The sequence below is a fragment of the Salvelinus fontinalis genome, chromosome 28 (genome assembly GCF_029448725.1).
Source record: "Salvelinus fontinalis isolate EN_2023a chromosome 28, ASM2944872v1, whole genome shotgun sequence".
NCBI lineage: Eukaryota > Metazoa > Chordata > Actinopteri > Salmoniformes > Salmonidae > Salvelinus > Salvelinus fontinalis.
This window is the reverse complement of record NC_074692.1, coordinates 24,837,850-24,862,230: the sequence shown is the minus strand read 5'-3', so window position 1 is coordinate 24,862,230 and position 24,381 is coordinate 24,837,850. Positions and strand designations below refer to the sequence as shown.

The following is a 24,381-nucleotide window of genomic DNA, read 5'->3' as shown; positions in this document are numbered from 1 at the left end:
CGTATTTGTTCTACCGTGTTTTATTTAAATAAATCGAAATGTAGTTGAATTAATATAATAAATAGGTCATCCGAACATGTAGTTTGCAAATCTTCAATATTATTTATGTCTGGGCCTGACGCCTACGTGATGCGTTGAGTTCCCCAGCAGGATAAAGTATTTTGGTGAACTATAGAAATCTAGATGACAATACCCATTCAGCAAGAGTGGGGCTCTGCTGTTAAGCACACAATACTCCCCGACCCACCCCCCTTTCAGACAGCTCTTTCTCACTCCACCGCGCTGTTTAAAAGGCGTGCAAATCCGGATGTCTTTCCACCACTATCGCTCTTTCCCGCCAATGGAGGGGTTTGATTTTGTAGGCCTGTGTGATTGTGGGTTGCAAGATTGGCTGATTGTGGTGGCAAAACAACTTTTTTGGTGAGATGAAAAAAAGTTCTGACCTTTTCTCTTAAAATATATTCCCAACTTTCGGCATCTTGAGTTAAAATAAAATGATTTCCTGTAATTATTGTTTTAAAATACTAGATCTACATTATGCAAATCATAAAATTCCGTTATAACTTAATTTTAAAAAAACATCTGGCATGTAAGCTATTGGTATTCTCAGAGCTGATTATGCCCCGTGTTCAAAGCTTTGGCTGGATTTTCAAAGCTTACTTATAGTTTAGCTGGCCACATAAGAGTCTTAGTGGGTCATATGCCCAGTTATAACTAGAACATGTAAAGGTCATTCACCAGCTCAACTGAATCGAGGTAGATATGAGTTGGGCTGATTATCTTTTGGTGAAAAAAAGACAACGACATTATTAGTAGAGAGAAAAATGATGTCCAACAACTGCATGTAGGCTATGCAATTGACATTTTAGCCAAAAGTGGCCAAGAGCCACTTGATAGAACTCCATTGTGAATAAACATCTTAGTGTGCACTTGCAGATGATCATCCCAAACTTTCACTGTAACTTTTCGCTGAGGACAACCTAGGCATCGCATCACTCCCATAACCCCCTCTATAGGCATTCAGACTCTGGTGTGTATCTGGTGTTTCTGCACAAAGAAGCAGTATGGTCTGTCGGGAATGGGCTGGGCTGTTATTTTGGGACTGTCTGGGGTGTAGAGTTGGGGGTGCACCTCTAAAATGACCCCCATTCCAGAGAGAAAAGAGGCAAACAGGACCAGCAACGTCACTCAATGGGCCTTGCCATGGTAACGGTTTAGGACCTGCTGTTGCCTAGCGACAGGGTCTATAATGTGGTGGTATGGATGAGCCTCATAAAGGCCCAGCCTGGGGACATTCCAAAGAACCACATCCACCCAGCCACACACAGACTCCCCGCCTGTAACCTAACGTAGCAGTCATAAAAGAAACGCCTGAAACTAGATCCCCTATATGCTGGTCTTGACGAGAAGGGGAAAAAAACAGTTGGGGGAGGTTATCTTCTGCACTGTTCAACCAATCAGGTAAATGTGGAGGAGTTAAGATGGAGTGTCGCCTTGTTAATGTCCAAAAGCAGAAGTCGCGTCACAGGCGCTCTTTCCATTTCCCCTGAAAACCGGAACATCTGCTTGGGCCAAGGACAGGGAGAAGGGGTTACGAAAAGCCAATAATTCAGCAATGACCACAGCAACAATAACTATGTGTAAGAGCGTAAGCAGTGGTGTAGAGGTGCCAAGAGAATTGAGTATACAATAATTGTACTTATTTTTTTTCCTAACAGCCCCCCAGGTAGACAGGTGCCATGTGTGAAAAATTATATGTTAAACAGGGACATAGGCTACGCTCTGAATAACCTAAAATGATCAATCACCTATTGGTATTTCACAGTTAGCCCAGCCCAAGCTGTACTGTGCAAGTAGGCTAATTGAAACTAATAAATGAGGCTGTCAACTGAGTCAGAAATTCACCGGTTTGAAATTTCAAGACTTCTCTTCCGGGAAAGCTTGCGAAACAAACCAAACAGACCAGGTCGGGGCTTGGGGTTTGAGAAGTCAATGAGAGAAGTGAAACATTATTCTTTATTTGTTCATTTTCTCGAAATCTAATGGCCCAACCTAGATTCGAGACAATGTCTTAAGTAGTTGAACTTATTATTACTCCAACCTCGTGAAATTGACAAACTGACACGTTTTCCTTTTCGTAAAAAAATATTTTATATCGAAGGAGTCCCTTTGATTTGATGGCCTGCACATGCTCAATTCGGCGCGAGACAACCGTTAGACCGGATTAAGTGTTTCTATTCATGACCAACGTCGCCATGACATCGTCTACAATGGTGCAAATAATAATTTTGACAGGTAGGCTACTTTGTAACTAGTTAACATGTAATATAGAACGTTTTTGGGAAAGCTTTTCCGTCTATCAGAAGACGGCTGGGCCTATCATTAGCATCACTATATTTTCCCTTTTCCTTAATTGTTTGAAACCTGGGCGTTTTACTTCATATTATGGATGTCTTTCCCTGCTTTTTAAAATTATTTTTTTATTTAACCTTTATTTAACTTTCCTTGCTTCAAAGTAGCCTATAGCCAAAATCCCACCATAGAAAGGTGGAGGCAATTTTTTTTTTTAAAGTTCCTCATGCCTTCTCCTGTTGTACTGGTTTTCTTTAAACTTTATTTCATTGTCTAGCATCCAAGGGCATTATCCTAGTCATATTATCAATCCATGATAGTTGTTGTATCTTTAAATCACCCCTCTTTCTAAAATTCTAACGGATATTTCCATATCTGTCCATGAAACCCCTCACATGTGAACGGTATTTTCCCGCAAATTGAATTTTGGAACATTCATGCATAGGCCTTCCAGCATGTGTACACTTTAAACTAAACATTCTGATCTGGTCCATCTACACTATTAATTGATACAGTGTGTACCTCCACTACACTACTTTGAAACGTATCAGTGGGGATTAGAAAGTGAGTATATGCAATGTCCACAAAAAAATATATAGTGGACATTTACATCATTACATTTAAGTCATTTAGCAGACGCTCTTATCCAGAGCGACTTACAAATTGGTGCATTCACCTTATGATATCCAGTGGAACAACCACTTTACAATAGTGCATCTAAATCTTTTAAGGGGGGGGGGGGGGGGGGTTAGAAGGATTACTTTATCCTATCCTAGGTATTCCTTAAAGAGGTGGGGTTTCAGGTGTCTCCGGAAGGTGGTGATTGACTCCGCTGACCTGGCGTCGTGAGGGAGTTTGTTCCACCATTGGGGTGCCAGAGCAGTGAACAGTTTTGACTGGGCTGAGCGGGAACTGTACTTCCTCAGAGGTAGGGAGGCGAGCAGGCCAGAGTTGGATGAACGCAGTGCCCTTGTTTGGGTGTAGGGCCTGATCAGAGCCTGAAGGTACGGAGGTGCCGTTCCCCTCACAGCTCCGTAGGCAAGCACCATGGTCTTGTAGCGGATGCGAGCTTCAACTGGAAGCCAGTGGAGAGAGCGGAGGAGCGGGGTGACGTGAGAGAACTTGGGAAGGTTGAACACCAGACGGGCTGCGGCGTTCTGGATGAGTTGTAGGGGTTTAATGGACAAATGGCATATACCATCCACTACACCACTGAATGTAAGATCTCAGTGGTTCATTCTGTGTTTGAGCCATCATTTGTTAAAGAAAAAAAAACTATCCAAAATGTTTACAATAAAAACTACAGATAAGAAATGTTAAACTTTTTTGAATTACTCATATTGCACTACTAATATCCTACTCCATCACAACACAATTCATTCTCACCATAAAGACAACATGTGCCCAATGTGATACAATATGCCAATATTAATCTCAGTAGAATCATTGGGAACACTGTGTTGACCGGTAAACTTGACCTAAATGGGAGAGATTGAGACACAAAAAGGAGGGAGTGGGCGCGGGAGTTGAAAATTCCCCTGATCAGTTTCGATTTATCGCCCTAATGGTTAAGGTTAGAAATTGGAGAGGGTAAGCTGATCCAAGATCTGTGTTTAAGGGTTACATCAACCCAGTGCAGTGGTTGGTGATTGGGCTGAGTTATTGGGCTCGTTTGACTGGTAAGGCGAACGCAACCGGCTGTACAGATGAAAGTCGAGAAGTGAAGTCGGGAGGTGCATCTGCAACAGCCGAAAGTCAGACACTGACGTGGTTTTCCAACAGCAAGTCTCAGTGCAACATGGCAGTGTTGCCATTGTTCATAAAAAAAAATATTTATGTCGAAATAAACATGTCTCCATCCCCCATATCACACACTCACAAACTGAAATATATGTGTAAGCTACATTGTACAATCAATTGGTGAGGGAGAGAGACTCAAATATCACGTTCATTAATTTGTAAATTTCCACTGTAGCCTGCTAGTATGCAGACCCCTTGACTTTTCCATATTTCGTTACGTTACACTTACAGCCTTATTTTAAAATGGACAATCTCAGCAATCTACACACAATACCTAATGACAACGCATAAACAGGCTTTTAGATTTTTTTTATTACAATTAATAAAAAATAAAAAACAGAAATACCTTATTTACATAAGTATTCAGACCCATTGTAATGAGACTCGAAATTGAGCTCAGGTGCATCCTGTTTCCATTGATCATCCTTGAGATGTTTCTAAAACGGGATTGGAGTCCACCTGTGGTAGATTCAATTGATTGGACATGATTTGGAAAGGCACACACCTGTCTATATAAAGGACCCACAGTTGACAGCGCATGTCAGAGCAAAAACCAGGCCAGGAGGTCGAAGGAATTGTCCGTTGAGCTCCGAGACAGGATTGTGTCGAGACACAGATCTGGGGAAGAGTACCAAAAAATTCTGCAACATTGAAGGTCCCCAAGAACACAGTGGCTCCATCATTCTTAAATGGAAGAAGTTTGGAACCACCAAGACTCTTCCTAGAGCTGGCCATCCGGCCAAACTGAGCAATCGGCGGAGAAGGTCCTTGGTCAGGGAGGTGACCAAGAACCCGATGGTCACTCCGACAGAGCTCCAGAGTTCCTCTGTGGAGATGGGAGAACCTTCCAGAACGACAACCATCTCTGCAGCACTCTACCAATCAGGCCTTTATGGTAGAGGGGCCAGATAGATGCCACTCCTTAAAAAGGGACATGACAGCCTGCTTGAAAGTTGTCTAAAAGCACCTAAAGACTCTCATACCTATAGCTGCAGGATGAAGTTGGTGAGGAGCAACTGCAGAAACTTGCAGTCGACTGCAGACCTTTGATCACGATTTTTGTTCATGGGGAGAGGGGGGGGGGGGGGGGGGGGGGGGGGGGGAGAAAGAAAGAGCACTGACATTCGGAATAAACAAATACTGTACTTGGTTTCATATCAAGCTTCTACACCCTATAACAGGATTCTGGTAGGAGCTTACACTTGAAGTCAAAAGTTTATATACACCTTAGCCAAATACATTTAAACTCCCGTTTTTCACAATTCCTGACATTTAATCATAGTAAACATTCCCTGTCTTAGGTCAGTTAGGATCACCACTTTATTTTAAGAATGTGAAATGCCAGAATAATTGTAGAGAGAGTGATTTATTTCAGCTTTTATTTCTTTCATCACATTCCCAGTGGGTCAGAAGTTTACATACACTCAGTTAGTATTTGGTAGCATTGCCTTTCCATTGTTTAACTTGGGTCAAACGTTTCAGGTAGCCTTCCACAAGCTTCCCACAATAAGTTGGGTGACTTTTGGCCCAATCCTCCAGACAGAGCTGGTGTAACTGAGACAGGTTTGTCGGCCTCCTTGCTCACACACGCTTTTTCAGTTCTGGTCACAAATTTTCTATAGGATTGAGGTCAGGGCTTTGTGATGGCCACTTCAATACCTTGAATCTTGTCTTTAAGTCATTTTGCCACAACTTTGGAAGTATGCTTGGGGTCATTGTCCATTTGGAAGACCCATTTGCGACCAAGCTTTAACTTCCCGACTGATGTCTTGAGATGTTGCTTCAATATATCCACATAATTTTCGTCCCTCATGATGCCATTTATTTTGTGAAGTGCACCAGTCCCTCCTGCAGCAAAGCACACTCACAACATGATGCTGCCACCCCGTTTGGATATTGCTCCCAAGGATGAACCAGACTTGTGGAGGTCTGCAATTTTTTTTCTGAGTTCTTGGCTGATTTCTTTTGATTTTCCCATGTCATGCACAAAGTAGATGTCCTAACCGACTTGCCAAAACTATAGTTTGTTAACAAGAAATTTGTGGAGTGGTTGAAAAACGAGTTAATGACTCCAACCTAAGTGTATGTAAACTTCCGACTTCAAATGTACTTTCTCTCAGTCAGATTTTTTGATAAATAACAAGTTAGGTGATTTACTTTAACGAGGTGATTCAGACAAAAGCTGCGTTTCAAACTCATAAAAGACACACCCTCATCCACTTACCCTCGCCTTATGTCCTTGGGGGAATCCCCCTCATCATCTTGGACGTCGGTCCAAACGATTAGCCAAACAATGGAAGTTCGCAACGTAAGCACCTCAGTCCTCGTTCTTTATCGAGTTTGCGAGTGTACAATTATGTTTACTTCGGCCCCATAATTAAATTCGCGATGATTGTACATCCTGTTACGCACGCCTCTAAAAAGAGGGAACTCAACTCTCCGTGAAGCGAAAGAGGTATGGACCGTAGGTGCAAGAAAGGACGACAAAGGTAGAATTTACCGTTACTAGGATTTATTTCCTACACGGTAATATGGGGAAAAGGGGCTGGACGGAACCAAAGGAAAGAAAGTTAATATCAAAGCTCCCCTTCTCCTATCTAACCTGCCTACCCACTTACCTAACTTAACACCACCTGGTGCCCTAACCAAAATACAGGGTGGGGTCCGCCCAGGTCTTACCTAGTGTGCCTAGACATTGAATATACTACGGTTATATGTATGCCCTCGGGCCTCTTGCCTAAGCACTCCCAAAGTGCATTCTCCTTCCCCGCTGGGAACAAATGATACAGAAAAAAACAATTTCAATAATCAAAACAGTGCGTCCTATAACACATAACAGACATAACCAATCAGCTCCCTCAGCAGCAACTTACATAGTACATACCAAATATCTTTGAGAAACAACCAACACTTTATCACTATCAAATTCTCCAGAAAAAATCTCTCTCTAATCATTTCTCTTTCCTTCTGAACAGAACACTGGCTTTTATATCTTCTGGTGGCAATGGTGATTAGAGTCAGCTGCTTCTTGACGAGGGGGCGGAGTCAGCTCCAATCATCAATTAGCCTGGGGTCGACCAATCAGCTGGTTGGGGAGGCTTCCAGGAAGCCATCTCCTGAAACACACACACTCAAATACAACACAGAAACTGGGGAACGTAACACACCCGCTAAGAAAAGTCTGCCGAAACTTAAAACCTCAATGTCAATATGGATAAGTCAACATACAAGTGCAAATAAAAACGAATGTAAAAAGGTTAGAAATTGTGCTACTCAGGCCTCCCGAGTGGCGCATCGCAGTGCTAGTTGTTCCACTAGAGATCCTGGTTCGAGTCCGGGCTCTGTCGCAGCCGGCCGCGCCCGGGAGACCCATGGGGCGGCACACAATTGGCCCAGCGTCGTCCGGGTTAGGGGAGGGTTTGGCCGGTAGGGATGTTCTTGTCCCATCGCACACTAGCGACTCCTGTGGCGGGCCGGGTGCAGGTCACCAGGTGTACGATGTTTCCTCCGACACAATGGTGCGTCTGGGTTAAGCGGGCGTTTTGTCAAGAAGCAGTGCGGCTTGGCTGGGTTGTGTTTCAGAGAACGCACGGCTCTTGAACTTCGCCTCTCCCGAGTCCGTACGCAAGTTGCAGGGATGGAAAAAGGGGTGAAAAAAAAGAAATTGTGCTACTAATGTACATGATGGCACAAACACGCCTCGTAAAAGTAATGATGTTTTTGTTTGGTTAGCTTTTGGGAATTGGAGAAATAAAACATTTTCCTTCTTCAGAAGTTCCAGCTAGGCAGGCTAATGTTCGTTAGCTAATTCATTTGCTAGCTATCATACAGTAGGCGTATATTAATAATTATATAGTTGATTTAAGTAGACATGCAATCATAATTGACTGTAGCGCATATAAAGTACCCACACGCTACCGGTGGCTGAAAACAATCATCGCGGGTTGAATGAGTGACGAATTTCCAGGCAAGGGCGGCCCATTTAAAAATCATTCCTTCCTCCCTCGCCCCTTGCCCTGCAAGCGTATACTCGTCAGACGTCATGATACGTCATCAGAAGTGCCCACTTAATTTGAGGGCTGAGGATAGTGTCTTTTAAGTGTTTGGAATGCAGCCAAAGAGAGACAGAGCAATAGATGACCCAGATAGTCTCTAATAAAAGACAGTGAGAGTCAGTCACTCCATTCCCATGCTTACAATAAAAGGACAAATTGTATTTTTTTTTCTTAAGTGATGAGCAAGTACATAAGATATTTGTTAGAAGAAGTGGTAAAAACCTATAGGCTACTTAAGAAAGTCTCATAATTCAGCATGGCTAGACAGTGGTGGACCCCTGAGGCTGAAGCCAGTGGAATGACTCAGAGCTTTGTCAAGGCCCAGTAGCACAGACTTCCTGTCCAGTGGACAGCGGAACAGGAAGGAACAAGTGGGGTGTGGGAGAAGAGGGGGGCTTAAACACTGCTCCATCACACATGAAATGCTCCTTGGTTGTTGTCTCACACCACTGGCTAGCGCTCGAGCACAAACACAGATGTGCGCGCGTGCACACACAAAGTCGCTCATGCCAAATCATTAATCTCATCTTCCCTGCACCACAACGTCCTAAAGCAGTAGTGTTTGTGTTGAAGTTGATTTTGGAATTGGTCAGCAAAACCAGAGGCTACTCCCACTGACATCCCACCCAAGACACTCCTGCTTTTGTCATCAAGATGGAGCAACATGTTCTTTTAAACTAGAATTACATTTCCAGTGAGGAGGTTATCAAATACAGTGCATTCGGAAAGTATTCTGACCTCTTCACTTTTCCCACATTGTTCCGTTACATCCTTATTCTAAAATGTATTAAATGTTTTCCCTCATCAATCTACACACAATACCCCATAATGACAAAGCAAAAACTGTTTTTATTAAATGTTTGCAAAAAAAACTTTACTTATTACTTTATTGAAGCAAATTTGTCAGCGATTACAGCCTCAAGTCTTCTTGGGTATGACACTACAAGATTGGCACACTTGTATTTGGGGAGACTCTCCCATTCTTCTCTGCAGATCCTCTCAAGCTGTTTTTGGTCACACTGCTTTGCTTTATCTTGGCCAGGTCACAGTTGTAAATGAGAACTTGTTCCCAACTGGCCTACCTGGTTAAATAAAGGTGAAATAAAATTCAATGCTGCAGACATTTTTTAGTACCCTTCCCCAGATCTGTGCCTCGACACAATCCTGTCTTGGAGCTCTACGGACAATTCCTTCGACCTCATGGCTTGGTTTTTGCTCTGACATGCACTGTCAACTGTGGGACCTTAAATAGACAGGTGTGTGCCTTTCCAAATCATGTCCAATCAATTGAATTTACCACAGGTCGACTCCAATCAAGTTGTAGAAACATCTTAAGGATGATCAATGGAAACAGGATGCACCTGAGCTCAATTTCAAGTCTCATAGCAAAGGGTCTGAATACTTATGTAAGTTATTTCTGTTTTTTATTTTTAATACATTTGCGAACATTTCTAAAAACCTGTTATCACTTTGTCATTATGGGGTATTGTGTGTAGATTGATGAGATATACAGTACCAGTCAAATGTTTGGACACACCTCATTCCAGGGTTTTTCTTTATTTGTACTATTTTCTACATTGTAGAATAATAGTGAAGACATCAACACTATGAAATAACACTTCTGGAATCATGTAGTAACCAATAAAGTGTTAAACAAATAAAAATATATTTGACATTCTTCTAAGTAGCCACCCTTTGCCTTGATGACAGCTTTGCACACGCTTGACATTTTTTGGTTACTACATGAATCCATATGTGTTATTTCATAGTTTTAGTGTCTTCACTATTATTCTACAATGTAGAAAATAGTAAAAAATAAAGTAAAACCCTTGAATGAGTAGGTGTCCAAACTTTTGACTGGTACTGTATATATTTTTTAAAGCCATTTTAGAATAAGGCTGTAACGTAACAAAATGTGGGAAAAGTGAAGGGGTCTGAATACTTTCCGAATGCACTGTATATTAACATAGTGAAGAGATTGAGAGTTCTATCCCATTTTACACCCCACCAATCATCCAGAATAGATGAACAGATTCGAAACACCATTTTGCCTACTGTATATTGCACCAATACAATGTCAGGCCGCCCACAACACAAATACAACAAACCCCTCAATTACTCAAACATGCCACAGAACGGATAACACATCCAAGAAACCACAAGGCGTGTAAAAATCCAAAACATGTTCCAGACTTGACATCAAATCAAATCAACAACATGCCATGCACACACACAGACCGGGCCGAAAAGAAGGCATGACAGCTCTAGGCTGAGATGAAGGAAATGAAGATGAGATGAAGGAGAGGGCCTGCAGGTTGTGGAATGTCAAAAGACAGATGAAGAGACATTTCTTATTTATCACGGATATCATGGCTCACTGAAAACACTGTTGTCAGTCTCTCTCTGCTTGTATGGCCATCTTAACTTTTCAGCTAAAAGGGGGGATTGTATTGATCAACCAAATAAACCAAACTATAACCCAGGAATTACCTACAACCCATAATTTAGAGAAACAGTTAGTGTCCTAAGAAAAGCTGCCCCTACGTGTGAGTGTATGCCATGCCAGAGGTTCTCTATCCACCCAGTCTAGTCAACCCAAGGTCTTTGTAATTAATGGATGAGGTTGGTTTTAGTATCAGCTGTGCCTGTTGGCCCACATATTTACACCACGCACACACAGGATCCTGAGGAGAGCATTGTTTTGACGTTAATTGCGTCTTGCAGGAAACTCAGTGTTGCTATTCCAGGCACTGCTGTGGATTTGCTCTGCAAACGACAGAACAGCTTTGGAAAAATAAACAACAAACTAGTTGTTTCGGATGAAATTAGTGTTTAGCTAATTCTAGCGTGTGTGAGCGTATTCTATCAATCTCAAAGTTGATCTTTGTACTAAGTAGCACAAACAGCATGATTCAGACCTCTCAGGGCTGGACATCCTCTGTCTCTCTGGTGTCCCTGGAAACTAGGGTAGTGTAAAAAAAAAAAGCCCTTCCCTCTCTGAGGTTTAAAGGAAGTGCAGTGTGAGTCCCTTCTCATGAAAAGCTTTAATTTGCCCCAGGTCTGGCCGTCCATGAGGCTGCCCACTCATCTGAGACACTGGTCTCTTCATGCTGCGTGTATGAGTGTGTGTCTTCACATTCGGTATAGTCACAGATCCATGACGGTGGGTATATGGTTAGACGTTCAGAAAGCAGTGGCAGGTCCTTTGTTCACAACGTGGTCTGTAGTTCGATGGTATCTATATTTTTAGGCAGGAAAGAATACATGCATACACTGTAGTCAGGTTCATTGCTACACTACCAATGAAAAAATAAGAAAACTGCACATGAACATTTCTACTGAAATCTTTTTCAAGCGTGCTATTAGAAAGAACACAGTAATGCCAGCTTCAGAGGTTGACCCATAGAGATCCTAGTATTCTAATTTCTAATTCTATGGGCTGACCCTACAACTGTGAGAGGTCACAGAGGTTAGCAGTCACTTGGGTTAAAGGTCACAGTGGGAGGGGCATCTTTAGACCTCAGCTGCTGTTTTGGGGAGCTACTGATGATGGCACAGGGAATGCATGACTGGGGGAGGGCAACGTATGTGTGTGTAGCCCACTCACCCTCCTCAGCATAGCGTCTCTGTGAGACAGGGGTCAGACAGTGGGAGTCAGCTGTGGGCTTTTGTTCCTGGTCGTCCAGTCTGGCTAATCCTATCAGGAATCCGGGATTGTTAGGGAGAGGAAGAAAACAAGTGAAAAGGCTTTAGATAGAAAGAGGGTTACTGTGCAAGAAGTCTTTGAGACATGCTGTATGTATGTGCCTGAATGCTTCACAGCCACTGTAACATTGTTTATTGACCACATTTTCTTATTAGAGTAACCTGTAGAAGAGATCACAACTCATTTCCTACACTCTGAAAGTGGATTTGTTTGGAAGGATGTTGCAGTTGTTAATTATGAAGTAAAATTAAGAAAGTTGGAAAATGTTTTCCCTAGAACTTTCAAATCTCTAAATCTTTCTAACTAATTAACAAATATCCAGTACTGTCCAAATAGATAACGAGATATACTTGTATTGACACAGTGACACACACTCACACAGTGCTCTTGCGTAAAGTAGTCACTGGGCTCCTTCTGTGAACAAAGTAGCTTAACCCAAAGGAGTAAAGGCAACATGTGTGACTGTGAGGCTCTCTAATACCCTCCGTCCCACACGCTACCCCTCTCCTTCCACATGTGAGTGTGTTTGTGTAGTTGTGACATGGCCAGGGGGTAGTGTTGCATTCCTCCGGGGCAGAGCAGCAGAAATTCCAGTGGCCCCCCACCACTTGGGGTTGGAAAGGTGAAAGAGGGGACCGAAAAATAGGGTGGGGTTTGAGGGGTGAAGTGGTTTGGTTGAGAGAAATGCCAGCAGGGGGGGACAGACGCCACAATAGCCTGAAATTCACAATTTCTCCACATTTCACTGGCATCTAAAAGTTGTGACCTCTGTATGGTTGGGGTATAGGCACTAGGGGTGAGGGTCATATTGGGGGTTGAGATGGGGCACAACCATGCTGCCTTTTGGTGAAAAGGCAGACAGGACATCATCAGATGCCAGAACATTCCTTGATAAGAAGTTCACAATGTAAAGGAACAGTGGAATAGCGTAACCAGACCAGGGACGTTTTGGCTGCAAAGTTCAAAATCCCAGTGGCCAAATTCTAATTCTTACAATCTAGAGATTATCTCCTAAACTCCAAGTAAAGTAAACAATAATTTGGCTCCATCAACTCACTTTGGGTAATAACATCACTCAGAAATAAACGGGACCTACCCAGTAACTGGTGGGGTGTGTTTAGATATGAAATAGTAAACAATAGAACTATACATCATTAGATCTCTCTCACCAGACCAGTGAACAGTATGAGCTTTATCTTTATAGCAAATTTATCTGACCATTTTCCAGTTAGTTGATAACATACAATAATACTGTACATCCAATCAGCAGGAAGTCAGATTGTTACACATCCACATTTGTGTTCAAGGCAATAAAATAATATACACAGTAGACACACCACGTCTGCTATGAGGATCCCGTTCCCCTCCCCTAGCTCAGTAAGTGCAATGTTCCTTCTGGCACGTTTCGCTTTCACCATGGCGAGCAGATCAGCCTTTCCTGTGACACCCCCAGAACCCTCTTCTCTGTGGGTCATGACCTCATACTGATTTGAGACATGGGGCTCAATTAGCCCACAGAGAGGGACTTGGATCCCACCCATCCCAGAAATTGTATTTATACTGTACTATATGGGCCAAGGTCTGTATTAACCTATGCTCCAGATCAGTATACTGAGGGAGATGGTTAAGCCATCATACAGTTTCTACGGTCCATATCACATTCTGCGCCAAAGTTCAATGTTATTACATACCCCTATTACTACTAAAGGTTTCAAGTGTATCATTCCTTTTCTTAGTAGATGGTAACTTCAATAATTATACATCAATAAAATATCATTTAATAAATGTGTTACATGACACATTCAAAAAACAAAGACAACAGAAAAATGTATTTACATGAGATTAAAAACCCAAACCCTCCCAATACACTTACAAGAAACAGTACAATATACATATAGGCATCACAAAGTGTCCTGAACTGAAAATACGAGTCATTGGCGAAAACAGGTAAAGCACAAAATAGAGATTTCTCCATCACATTGAGCATGAACCTAGTTGTAATGTCATATAGTCTCTTCCAGCATCTACAGATTTCACATATCAATTTCAGGAACTTTATCCATACATCAGTGTGTCTTAGTTAGTTCACTCCTTAGGACAGCAGGGTGATGAGGGCATCCAGAAACTTAGTCCTGTCCTCCATCTTTAGCTCAATGACTGCAAAGGCAAAAGACAGGTAAGTACGAGCATGTGTATTGCTCAATTTGAGCTGTTATGGCTAGCAGGTGCGAGGGAAATGTTTTTTTTTAACACTTGATGATGTAATGATTAAAGCTGTAACAATGACTTGAGAAAGCACCTGTATGAGAGCCAAATAAAGTACTGAAATATATGTACGAAACCAGTGTACTGCTAAACAAGGCCCATCTGTAGTGTGTCATGTCTGCCCTCTTGTGGAAAAGATATACATTTACAATAACATTTTACTTACTAGAGGTGTCGAAGTGGTCGTGGAGAGTTCTGGAGCTGGTGCTCTCTGCTGCTTTCTCAAACGCACGGCCAAAGAAACTATTGGAGAGGGGGAGAGAGCGAGAACAAAAGGAAGATTAAAATTAGCATTTGTTTTAGTTTTTCCCAAAACATAAAGAACATTAAAGTGCTTGCAGAGACAGGCACACAACTTATGAACTCACTTCTTCTTGTCGGATGTCTCAGACTCAGGTGGGATGCCTAGAACGATGACAGTTCTCTTCTCCACATCCATGGGAGCAGCTATGATCAAGGGCAGCAGCTTACATCGCTTATTCCTCGTCTATGTACACGCACAGGCAGACAAGCAAGAACGATGCAAAAAACCATAAACAAACATCTAAAACACTGTCATTTTTGTTTGAAACTAATTGAAGACCAGGGGCAATAGAGCTAGACATTGCCTTGGATAATGGGTAAGTGAAATACTGAGTTACTCACAGAGCGTACAAAGGCTTTGAGCAGGTACTTGCAGAGCAGGGTCAAGGCCATTGGTTTGGAGAACAGCTTCACATCAGGAGTTCCCTGCACAGAGATGGAGGGTCATAGGGAGGACATACCACACACTAGTGTTGTGACGATACCAACATTTTACAAACAATACCAGGCCAATTCCGACCTAGCGTCCGGTTCCCCCCATCCCACGACACTTGTTCCCGTTTTCTAAATGTTATGCACATGTGTTACACACAACAACAACAAAAAACTTACACTGATGTTCAAATTTCTACTCAACTTCAGTATACTGCACACTGTATACTGCATAGAATGGCTGATTTGCTCAAATTTGCAAAGGCCTACCTGTGATTTGGCTGGAGGAACATACATGCATAATAATCTGCATGTCATTATGGCAGTAAGGGGAAAACCCTGCATGAAACCTTTACTCTTCAATTAACACACATACTAACTCTCTCTCCCCCAAACGCGCACACACACACCACTCTCTCTCCTACAAACACATTGCTCCCTATATTAAAATCGGTATGCACCAAACTGAATGTAAGGACTAGAAAGAGAGTTTCGGCTTACATTAGGCGTTGCTTCAATGCATCAAATATAAGGATAAAAAAAAACAGATCAGGGACAGCATTCCCCCTCACCATCATGACTACATTACATTTAAACTGATGGAGGAACAGATGTGCAGGAAGAGCGAACAGAGAGAAACAGGCGAGTGAGGACTGATAGGGGATGCGGCAGGCTGATTACTGCTGCCACATGATATGCTCATGAAAGTCAAGTGGACATTATTGGACAAGACATTAGTTGCCGTTGCTAAACTTTTTTTTTTTTACAGAATTTATCAAAAATGTAAAATAGACTTTATAGCCATTTTATAACAGGTGCCATTGGCTTCTTAAACAGTAGGGCCGAAACATTCGGTAGTATCATATGAAGTGGTACTATGGTATTCTAAAATGTTGCCATCATAAGTATCATGACATTTTGGTACCGTGATATTACAGTGGTAACAGTATACTGTATAACACACACACCTCCAAAAGGTAGCAGTAGAGGAAGGGTCCTTGTGACAGTATGAGGTTGGTGCAGATGCAACTGGCTACAGTCTGTTGGATGGCCATCAGCTTCTTCTTAGCCAAATCAATGCCACCATGGAGACGCTCCAGGTTACTCCTACAGAGAAAAGAAAACAGGATGGGATCATTCCAACACCTGGGGTGTATTCCTTAGTGCACACCGTAGCAATTTTTGCAACCAAAATGTGTTACTATTGGACAGAATTCAAATAGGTCCCTCTTAGGGTTGGTCGAACCTTTGTCCTATCGTGATTATGTACTCATAATGGATGGGAGACCAGATGCTGCTGGAAGTGGTGTTGGGGGGAGGGACGACGACTAGGGGGCACTCTTCCCTCCGGTCTAAGGAGATTCCAATGCCACAGGGCAGTGAAGGGGATATTGCCCTGCGTATAGTGCAATCTTTCAGATAGGACGTTAAACAGATGTTCTGACTCTGTGGTCATTAAAAAAATCCCATGTCACTTATCATAAGTGTAGGGGTATTAAACCCTGTGTCATGGCTAAATTCCTAACCTGGCCCCATTCCATCATGGCCACCTAATCATCCCCCTCATTCCTAATTGGCTTCCTCACTTGATAGGTGATGTGTGGTGAGAATTCTGGCAGAAAATGGTTGCTGTGCATCACCCTGGTGGGTGCCGCACATTAGTGGTGGATGAGGTGAGATTCCCCCTACTATGTCAATTGCTTTGAGTACTTCTGGTTAGTAGAAAGGTGCTTTATAAATCCAACCAATGATGAAAAATTACAGGGTTCCTGGTGAATTTGCTATCACAAAAGTGGTCCCCGGCCCCAAAAAGTTTGAGAACCCCTGGCCTAGCCCAAAGGTCATATTCATATTGAATGGAGAGAAGGGAATATAGCGCAAGTTTTTTTTTTTTTAACAGCTAGACAATATAGTCAAGGAGTGTCAGTTATAAAACGTAATAAGTTTAAGCTTTAACGTCCATGCATCCGACAGAGCTAGAAACAACATTTTCTGAACGAACATTTTGCGCTGCTTTGGTGGAATTCTGTCTAGCCTACATTCCTCTTTCGTTCTGCTGCCCTATACAACATAGGCTATTTATTGAAATAGGCTATAGCAAACAGGAATAGGCAGATTACTCTGAATGTCACTCGTGTGCTGCCCTGTCCTACCCTCGTTCTTTAGGCCTACGGCGCAGCGCCAGTCAAGTTCAAATGGGCTAAACCATCATTTGTCACATCACTAGGTTGTCAATCGTCGATGGCTGTCAATCGTCATCGATAAACGTTCCTTCTCGTAATATCGCCCAACCCTAGTCCCTCTCCCGTTTGATCCCGAGTGAATACACACATGGGGCGAGCAGCGTGAGGTCCCAAGACTCTGTGCTATCTGTGAATCATTATACATTGTATCATGAGCTCAACAAGGAATAAGAGAACAACCCAGCTTTCTGGGATTGTCCAGTACTCCTCCTCCACCAGGACAGGCAGTCAAAGGCTTTTCTTATGGGGAGTGTGTGTGCGCATGTACCTGGAGAGGCAGTCGAGGGCCTTGATAAAGTTGTCGCCGGGGCTGTCGTCCTTCTCAGTGCTCTCCAGAAGGGCGGCAGCAGCGTGCACGATATCACTGGCCAGGAAATGGTTCTTGAAGCCAAAGTGAATGCCGAAAGTCTGGATACGGATGTCCTTCATACTGAAGGGACAGAAAAAACAGCATTAAATGAGGGCTATAGACCCTTTTCTGTGTTTACAAAGATTGCCACACAAGGGCGATGCGTGCAAGTTAGTGGCAGAACAAGTGGGAGTTCTTATAATTTAGAACGCCAGCAAAAAAAAGCCTCTTATTTACATGTTGCTTATGAGTGCATTTCACACTACAACTGCTGTACCCAAAACAGTTATTTTCCAAAGATCGCAAACAAATGGAATCTTAGCGACTGTTAAAGTAAGAATCAAAACATTGTATGCGATAAGAACACCAGTTATTTTGTTCAGGAGTAATAAAAAAGTGAATCTAGGCTATGTCGAACGGGCGCAGATGGCAATGGCTTTCTTACTGCGGCCAAGAGTTGCGCGCATCTGTGCGTGACATCATTGTGTCGTGTACTGGAAAATAGTCTATTGGGCATATTAGGAGAAGGGCATATTTTATTCATCATATACACAGAGTGATTGATAATTACAGATAATTACAGATATATTTATGCAATAGACAAACACTCTTACCCGTATTTGTTGGAGGATTCTTCTATAACTTCTCGCAGGTTTTCTTTGACTGACATGTCCATGGAGTTGAACTTCTGCTTCACCTGCTTCAGGGGCAGGCTGGACAACACAATCCATTGTTATCAATAAATCAAAATAACAAACTGCTGCCCATCACTTTTGATGAAGTGACATTTGTCCTTCAGAGGCTACAGACTAATTGTAGCTTACATTAACTAATTGATTAGTAATTGATATTCAAGAATGCGAGTCACGCATGTCCCTAAAGTGATCATTTGATGGAGATCCTATTCTAATTGACAGTCAGAACTTGGGGATAGCATACCCCATGTCAGCGAGGAACTCCTGGAGTTTCTTCTGGCCATGCATTGACCAGAGCTTAAAGTTGCAGGAGGTGTAAGAGGAGTTACAGATACTCTCAAACAGAGACCAGTGCTGGTACAGGGCCAGACGCAGACTGAGACAGGGTGTCAAGGGGTTAACACACAGAGAAAGGCATGCCAGGGAGGGACGTGAGGGTGACAGTCAGGACAGCATACACACAGCCACAAGAATGTGGCAACGCTTACTAATAACACGTCGGACCAAAATTAAAAAACTAGGGCCGGGACAATACCAGTATTGCGATACTCGTTAGTATCGAGGCAAAACCAGGGCAAAAATGAAAACCTCCCTTTTAATTTCTTTAAAATCCTGCAGTACGTAAACTAGTGTGCTATACCTTGGAAAATAAACAAAATGTGACTCTGGATGACAACGTAATTATGTTTGTTTCCAACATTAGGGCTGTTTTCCTAAAGTTAAATCCACCTCGTGTCTTCTTTCCTTGCCACGATACTGGTATCGTCGCAGCCCTAGAAAACACCACAGCAACAAAATAGCTGAACCAAAGATCTCAAAAAGTTAGGTCTCAACTAGTTGTCATGCACAAGTCTGAGCTCCCCTGGTCCTTTGGCCAGTGAAGATAAAGGATACTCGTACTCGAAGGAGATCCTCATGCAGTCGATAGAGAGAGAATTATCCTCATCCTCGTTACGGTGGTTGTGACGTGAGACGTGGCGCTGCAGAGTAGCGATGTCTGTTACATACTTCATACTGGGAGGCACAGGAACAATACACGGAAGTTAGTGCTCGTGTAAGACATGAGCTTTGTATTTTTCAAAAACTTTGTAGGCATCCTAGATGTTGCATCAGATTTGAAGTGTTATAGAAGAGAGTTGGAGTTAAATATTCTTACTGAGTGATTTTATCATGAACCCACTGGTCAGTCAGCCCAATGATGGCCCACCTGTCCAACATCAAATGTTTAATATAAATTGTAGTGTCATAGTTTGCACATGCAAATAAATTACATGTATATAATTTTACAAAAAACATTGATAAATTCACTTACCACAGCATATCTTTAGTGTCCTTAGTCAGGACCCATGCCAGCTCAAATATCACCATTGCAGCCTGCACAAATACATATACACACACACGTTCAAAAGTTTGGGGTCACTTAGAAATATCCTTGTTTTTGAAAGAAAAGCAACATTTTTTGTCCATTAAAATAACATAAAATTGATCAGAAATACAGTGTAGACATTGTGAATGTTGCAAATGACTATTGTAGCTGAAAACGGCTGATTTTTAATGGAATATCTACATAGACTTACAGAGGACCATTACCAGCAACCATCACTTCTGTGTTCCAATGGCACATTGTGTTAGCTAATCCAAGTTTAGCATTTTAAAAGGCTAATTGTTCATTAGAAAACCCTTTTGCAATTATGTTAGCACAGCTGAAAACTGTGGTTCTGATTAAAGAAGCAATAAAACTGGCCTTCTTTAGACTAGTTGAGTATCTGAAGCATCAGCATTTGTGGGTTCGATTACAGGCTCAAAATGGCCAGAAACAAAGACCTTTCTTCTGAAAATCATCAATCTATTCTTGTTCTGAGAAATGAAGGCCATTCTATGCGAGAAATTGCCAAGAAACTGAAGATCTCGTACAACGTGGGGTACTACTCCCTTCACAAAACAGCGCAAACGGGCTCTAACCAGAATAGAAAGAGGAGTGGGAGGCCCCGGGGCACAACTGAAAAAGAGGACAAGTACATTAGTGTCTAGTTTGAGAAACAGACACCTCACAAGTCCTCAACTGGCAGTTTCATGAAATAGTACCCGCAAACACTAGTCTCAACGTCAACAATGAAGAGGCGACTCCGGGATGCTGGCCTTCTAGGCAGAGTTGCAAAGAAAAACCCATATCTCAGACTGGCCAATAAAAATAAAAGATTAAGATGGGCAAAAAAATAAAGACACTGGACAGAGGAAGATTGGAAAAAAGTGTTATGGACAGACGAATCTAAGATTGAGGTGTTCGGATCACAAAGTAGAACATTTGTGATAAGCTTAAAAAAATGAAAAGATGCTGGAGAAATGCTTGACGCCATCTGTGCTTGACTGTATGGTACGTAAGAAGTGCCCATCAATCCAATCCAACTTGTGGGAGGTGCTTCAGGAAGCATGGGGTGAAATCTCTTCAGATTACCTCAACAAATTGACAACTAGAATGGGTCTGCAATGCCGTAATTGCTGCAAATGGAGGATTCTTTGAAGAAAGCAAAGTTTGAAGGACACAATTATTATTTCAATTAAAAATATTTTTTTATAACCTTGTCAACGTCTTGACTATATTTCCTATTCATTTTGCAACTCCTTTCATGTATGTTTTCATGGAAAACATGGACATTTCTAAGTGACCCCGATTTATTTTTTATAAATACAAATAAATGAAAAAAGTTTGGGATCACTTAGAAAAGTCCATGTTATTTATATAACATACACACACACACACATATAACTGTTCAAAAGTTTGAACTTGCCTACTTATTCAAGGGTTTTTCTTAATTTTTACAATTTCTACATTGTAGAATAATGTATGTATGTATGTATGTATGTATGTATGTATGTATGTGCGCACACACACACAGACAGCAAGTTTCAACATAACCAATATATAATCCATACTCACCGAAGTCCCATGGTATTCATATTGCTCATAGTCAAACAGGATCTCACGTCTGAAATGAAACGTTTCAAAAGTCAATGTCATAAGACTGTTTAAACGTTTAACGGGGCAGTGTGGTTAAAAACATGATTTACCTGTTGTAATTATTATTATTATTTTAAAAGGCCACACAATGAGATCAAAATATCATAATTTTCACAATTTCGGTGTTAATGCCCTTTTTGTGTAAGAGCCCTCTTTTTTTTATGCCTGGAAATTCTGCCTGTTCAGATGGGATGGAACTTCTGGCCCACATCATGACAATGTGATCTGATTATAAAGCGTCAATGACTGTTCATCTGGGTAAGGGGGTGGGCTCTAGATCATCCTATCAGCCAATTAGGGCTGTGTATGTAAACATCTTCAAATGTGTCTGTTAACGCCCACTCGATCAGACAGAGCATTTCAAGGGCCAAAGTAGGTTCAGGGAAATAAATTATACAAAAATATATTTGAGTTATTTTCAATAAATAAACAGTGATTTATTAACCAAACAGTGATGATTTAAATATTAAATTACAAAAGACTGCATGGGGGCTTTAAAACTCTAGAGAAACTTCACCTCCTTGCCTCCCACTCTCTCGTTGCTCTCTGTCGCTCAATCCTCCTCTCCACTTCCCCCTAAAACATGGGAACATGTTGGTATAAATAACAATACATCACTGCAAACTTGATCGGCTTCGTCTACTTTTTGTGGAAATCATATGCAAATCAAATTACACTGGGCAAAATAAACATTAATAAGAAGCAGAAATATTGTATCCACCTTGGATCAAAGGGTTGTTAAGTAGAGGTGGGATGGGATCAATATAATTTTTATCATCAATTTTTGTAGCATCAATACAGCTGGTCGATATGGACAAAAGGCAATTTATCGAGATATGGATTTAAGTGATGCGATAACAAATAGAATGCTAAGTTTATAAAAATAGTATGTACCATTTATTTTATTATCCTTTAAACTACTAGTTTGATGTTGTCGTCATCAATTGTCCCATTAACAATCACCCATATTAGCAAACTTATTTCATATCAAACTTTACATTTCTTTAGTATAGGCTACTTATCGTAATGAACAATATCTTCAAAATGCCTGCAATAAGTGATCGGTGTGGTCAGTGTCAATTTTTGGTTTATTGTCTCAGCTCTACAGCATAGCATACCTCATCGTATCGCCTCCGTTTCCCAGAAGGCTCAGAGCCTCCGTCACTCTCATTCCCAGAGTCATCCCCGCCTTCCTCCTCTTCATCGCGGAAGATATCATCATAGGATGGCACTCCAAGGTCATCATCCTGCTTTATCATCAGCTTCACCTGGGGTGGATTGTGGGAGATTGAGTTCAAAACACTGATTGACACTGGCTCTTCATCTGGACAGCAACTTCTGTGCTCATTATCATCTCAAGGGCAGTATCCTAAAGGACTTTTCTCCTCTGAAGTCACCCAACTGCTGCCAAAGTGAAGCAGCCCCTTGTGAAGAACTAGCCCAAACTTAGACCTCTTTATTAATAATTGAACTTAAGAGGTTTAATTGTATTGTATAGTGAATGCATTCGAGATAACTCGCAATCAAATGACTACCTATGTAGCAGCACGTGTTCCATGTTGGAATGTATATCCATAGTTGGTAGACAGTCCTTCTTAAAATGTTATCCTTTACATGAACGAGCAGTGCATAAGAAACTATTAAGTTCAATTGTTAGATGCTACCACCCCCTGCCAAATCAAAACCAAAGATGGATTCCATGTTGTGTTCTCGCGTTGCACGCACACCTGTGTGTCCTAGCTAATCAGCCTCGCAATTCGGGCACCATGCTGACAGACAGGAAGTAAAATGGAGCGTGTGCGCGCAAACACTGAAATCCATATTTGGTATTGATTTGGAGGGGGTGGTAGCATCTAATAATTTAATTCGTTCCTGGGAATAGCGTGGCGATGCATTCTGAATCAGAACCACCCACGGATATATCTCCCGACGTGGGAAAAGCATCAAACAGGCACAGACAAAGATTGGTAAATAAGTCACACAGTGAGCTAGTTTTATAAGGTTAGACCGAGAATGGAATACTGGTCTAGAAGCTGGGCTAGTGATGGACCAGCGCACTCAATTACAATTATTGATTGATTATGTCCTAAATGGCACCCTATTCCCCATATAGTGTGCTACTTTTGCACTATGTAGGGAAAAGGCTGTCATTTAGGATAGACATTGACTTCTCACCTGGGTGTCATTGTAGACATTAACTACATCCACAGGTCTGTGTGTGTCACAGATGAAGAAGATGGAGTCTTCCTCTGGCTGAAGTGTCTCCAGGAGATCAACATTGGCCCCACAGTTGATCAGGACAAAATAGCGGAACTGAAATGAGAGCAAATAACAGACACCTTCATGGATGTTTGTAGTTTCATAATCCTGTTAGACACATTAAGGTGAATTCCAGGGTATTCAGGTGTGGACAGGTGTTTCACATTACCTGCTCCTTGTGCTCTAAGAAGGCAGTACCAAGGTCTTGCCAACCTGTCACTGGCACCAAGGTGTACTGGACCTGGTCACAGTGAAACAGAGCCTGGGTAGATGGGGGTGAAAGAGGCAGTAAGAAAACATGTGAATTAGACAAACATGTAGCAGATCAGTTAACTTATTTGACAGCAAAAGATAGGGCCCTTGACTTACCTGTAATATCTTACAGGCGCAGAGTGCATCGATATCAGATGACACCAGGAGGGCAACTCTCTGAAAGTAATGGAGGAACAGATCAATAGTCAAGACACAGAAGTTTGTAAAAGTAACGTTAGCGTTAACATCCTATTTTATTTAGCAAAAATAGCAGGCGAATAATGAACGTTAGTTGACTGAAAAATTGTCGGTGGTATTCCTATTTTCACCCCTCTCTGCGGTTAGATAACGCGTTAGTTAACAGGAAACTAAATGTAGCGTTAGAAGTTCTTACCTGGTTGACAACAACGTCGTAGAATTCCTTTCTTATGTCCGTAATAAACATTTTCCAATATATTCGTGAGGTTGTATAAAAACAGAAAAATATAAAATAACTTTACGTGTACTTTATTATTGTTCAATGCAGCCACGAGCTTTTCTGTCGTATGGTCAAATTGTCCTTGTTGGAAAAATGGCGCCAATTCGCACTTCAGCTGCCAAATGTTAAACAGCCAATAAAACTCCACTTTGTAGGCGTTGTGTAAAACTGAC

At 41.8% G+C, this 24,381-nt stretch overlaps 1 protein-coding gene across 1 annotated transcript; it reads right to left on the bottom strand.

The window, feature by feature from the left end:
- Positions 1-13,668: 13,668 nt before the first annotated feature.
- cdc45 (CDC45 cell division cycle 45 homolog (S. cerevisiae)) lies at positions 13,669-24,306 on the bottom strand. Its single transcript, XM_055887276.1, has 18 exons — positions 24,125-24,306; positions 23,848-23,907; positions 23,648-23,740; positions 23,395-23,532; positions 22,338-22,487; positions 21,737-21,795; positions 21,139-21,187; positions 19,513-19,574; positions 19,357-19,407; positions 19,095-19,214; positions 18,445-18,576; positions 18,120-18,218; positions 17,425-17,586; positions 15,882-16,020; positions 14,824-14,907; positions 14,547-14,665; positions 14,345-14,421; positions 13,669-14,070 (listed from the first exon to the last, which is right to left on the bottom strand). Exons 1-18 carry the CDS (start codon positions 24,173-24,175, stop codon positions 14,006-14,008), a joined length of 1,710 nt encoding a protein of 569 aa, XP_055743251.1. The 5' UTR covers positions 24,176-24,306; the 3' UTR covers positions 13,669-14,005.
- Between the last annotated feature and the right edge of the window lie 75 nt (positions 24,307-24,381).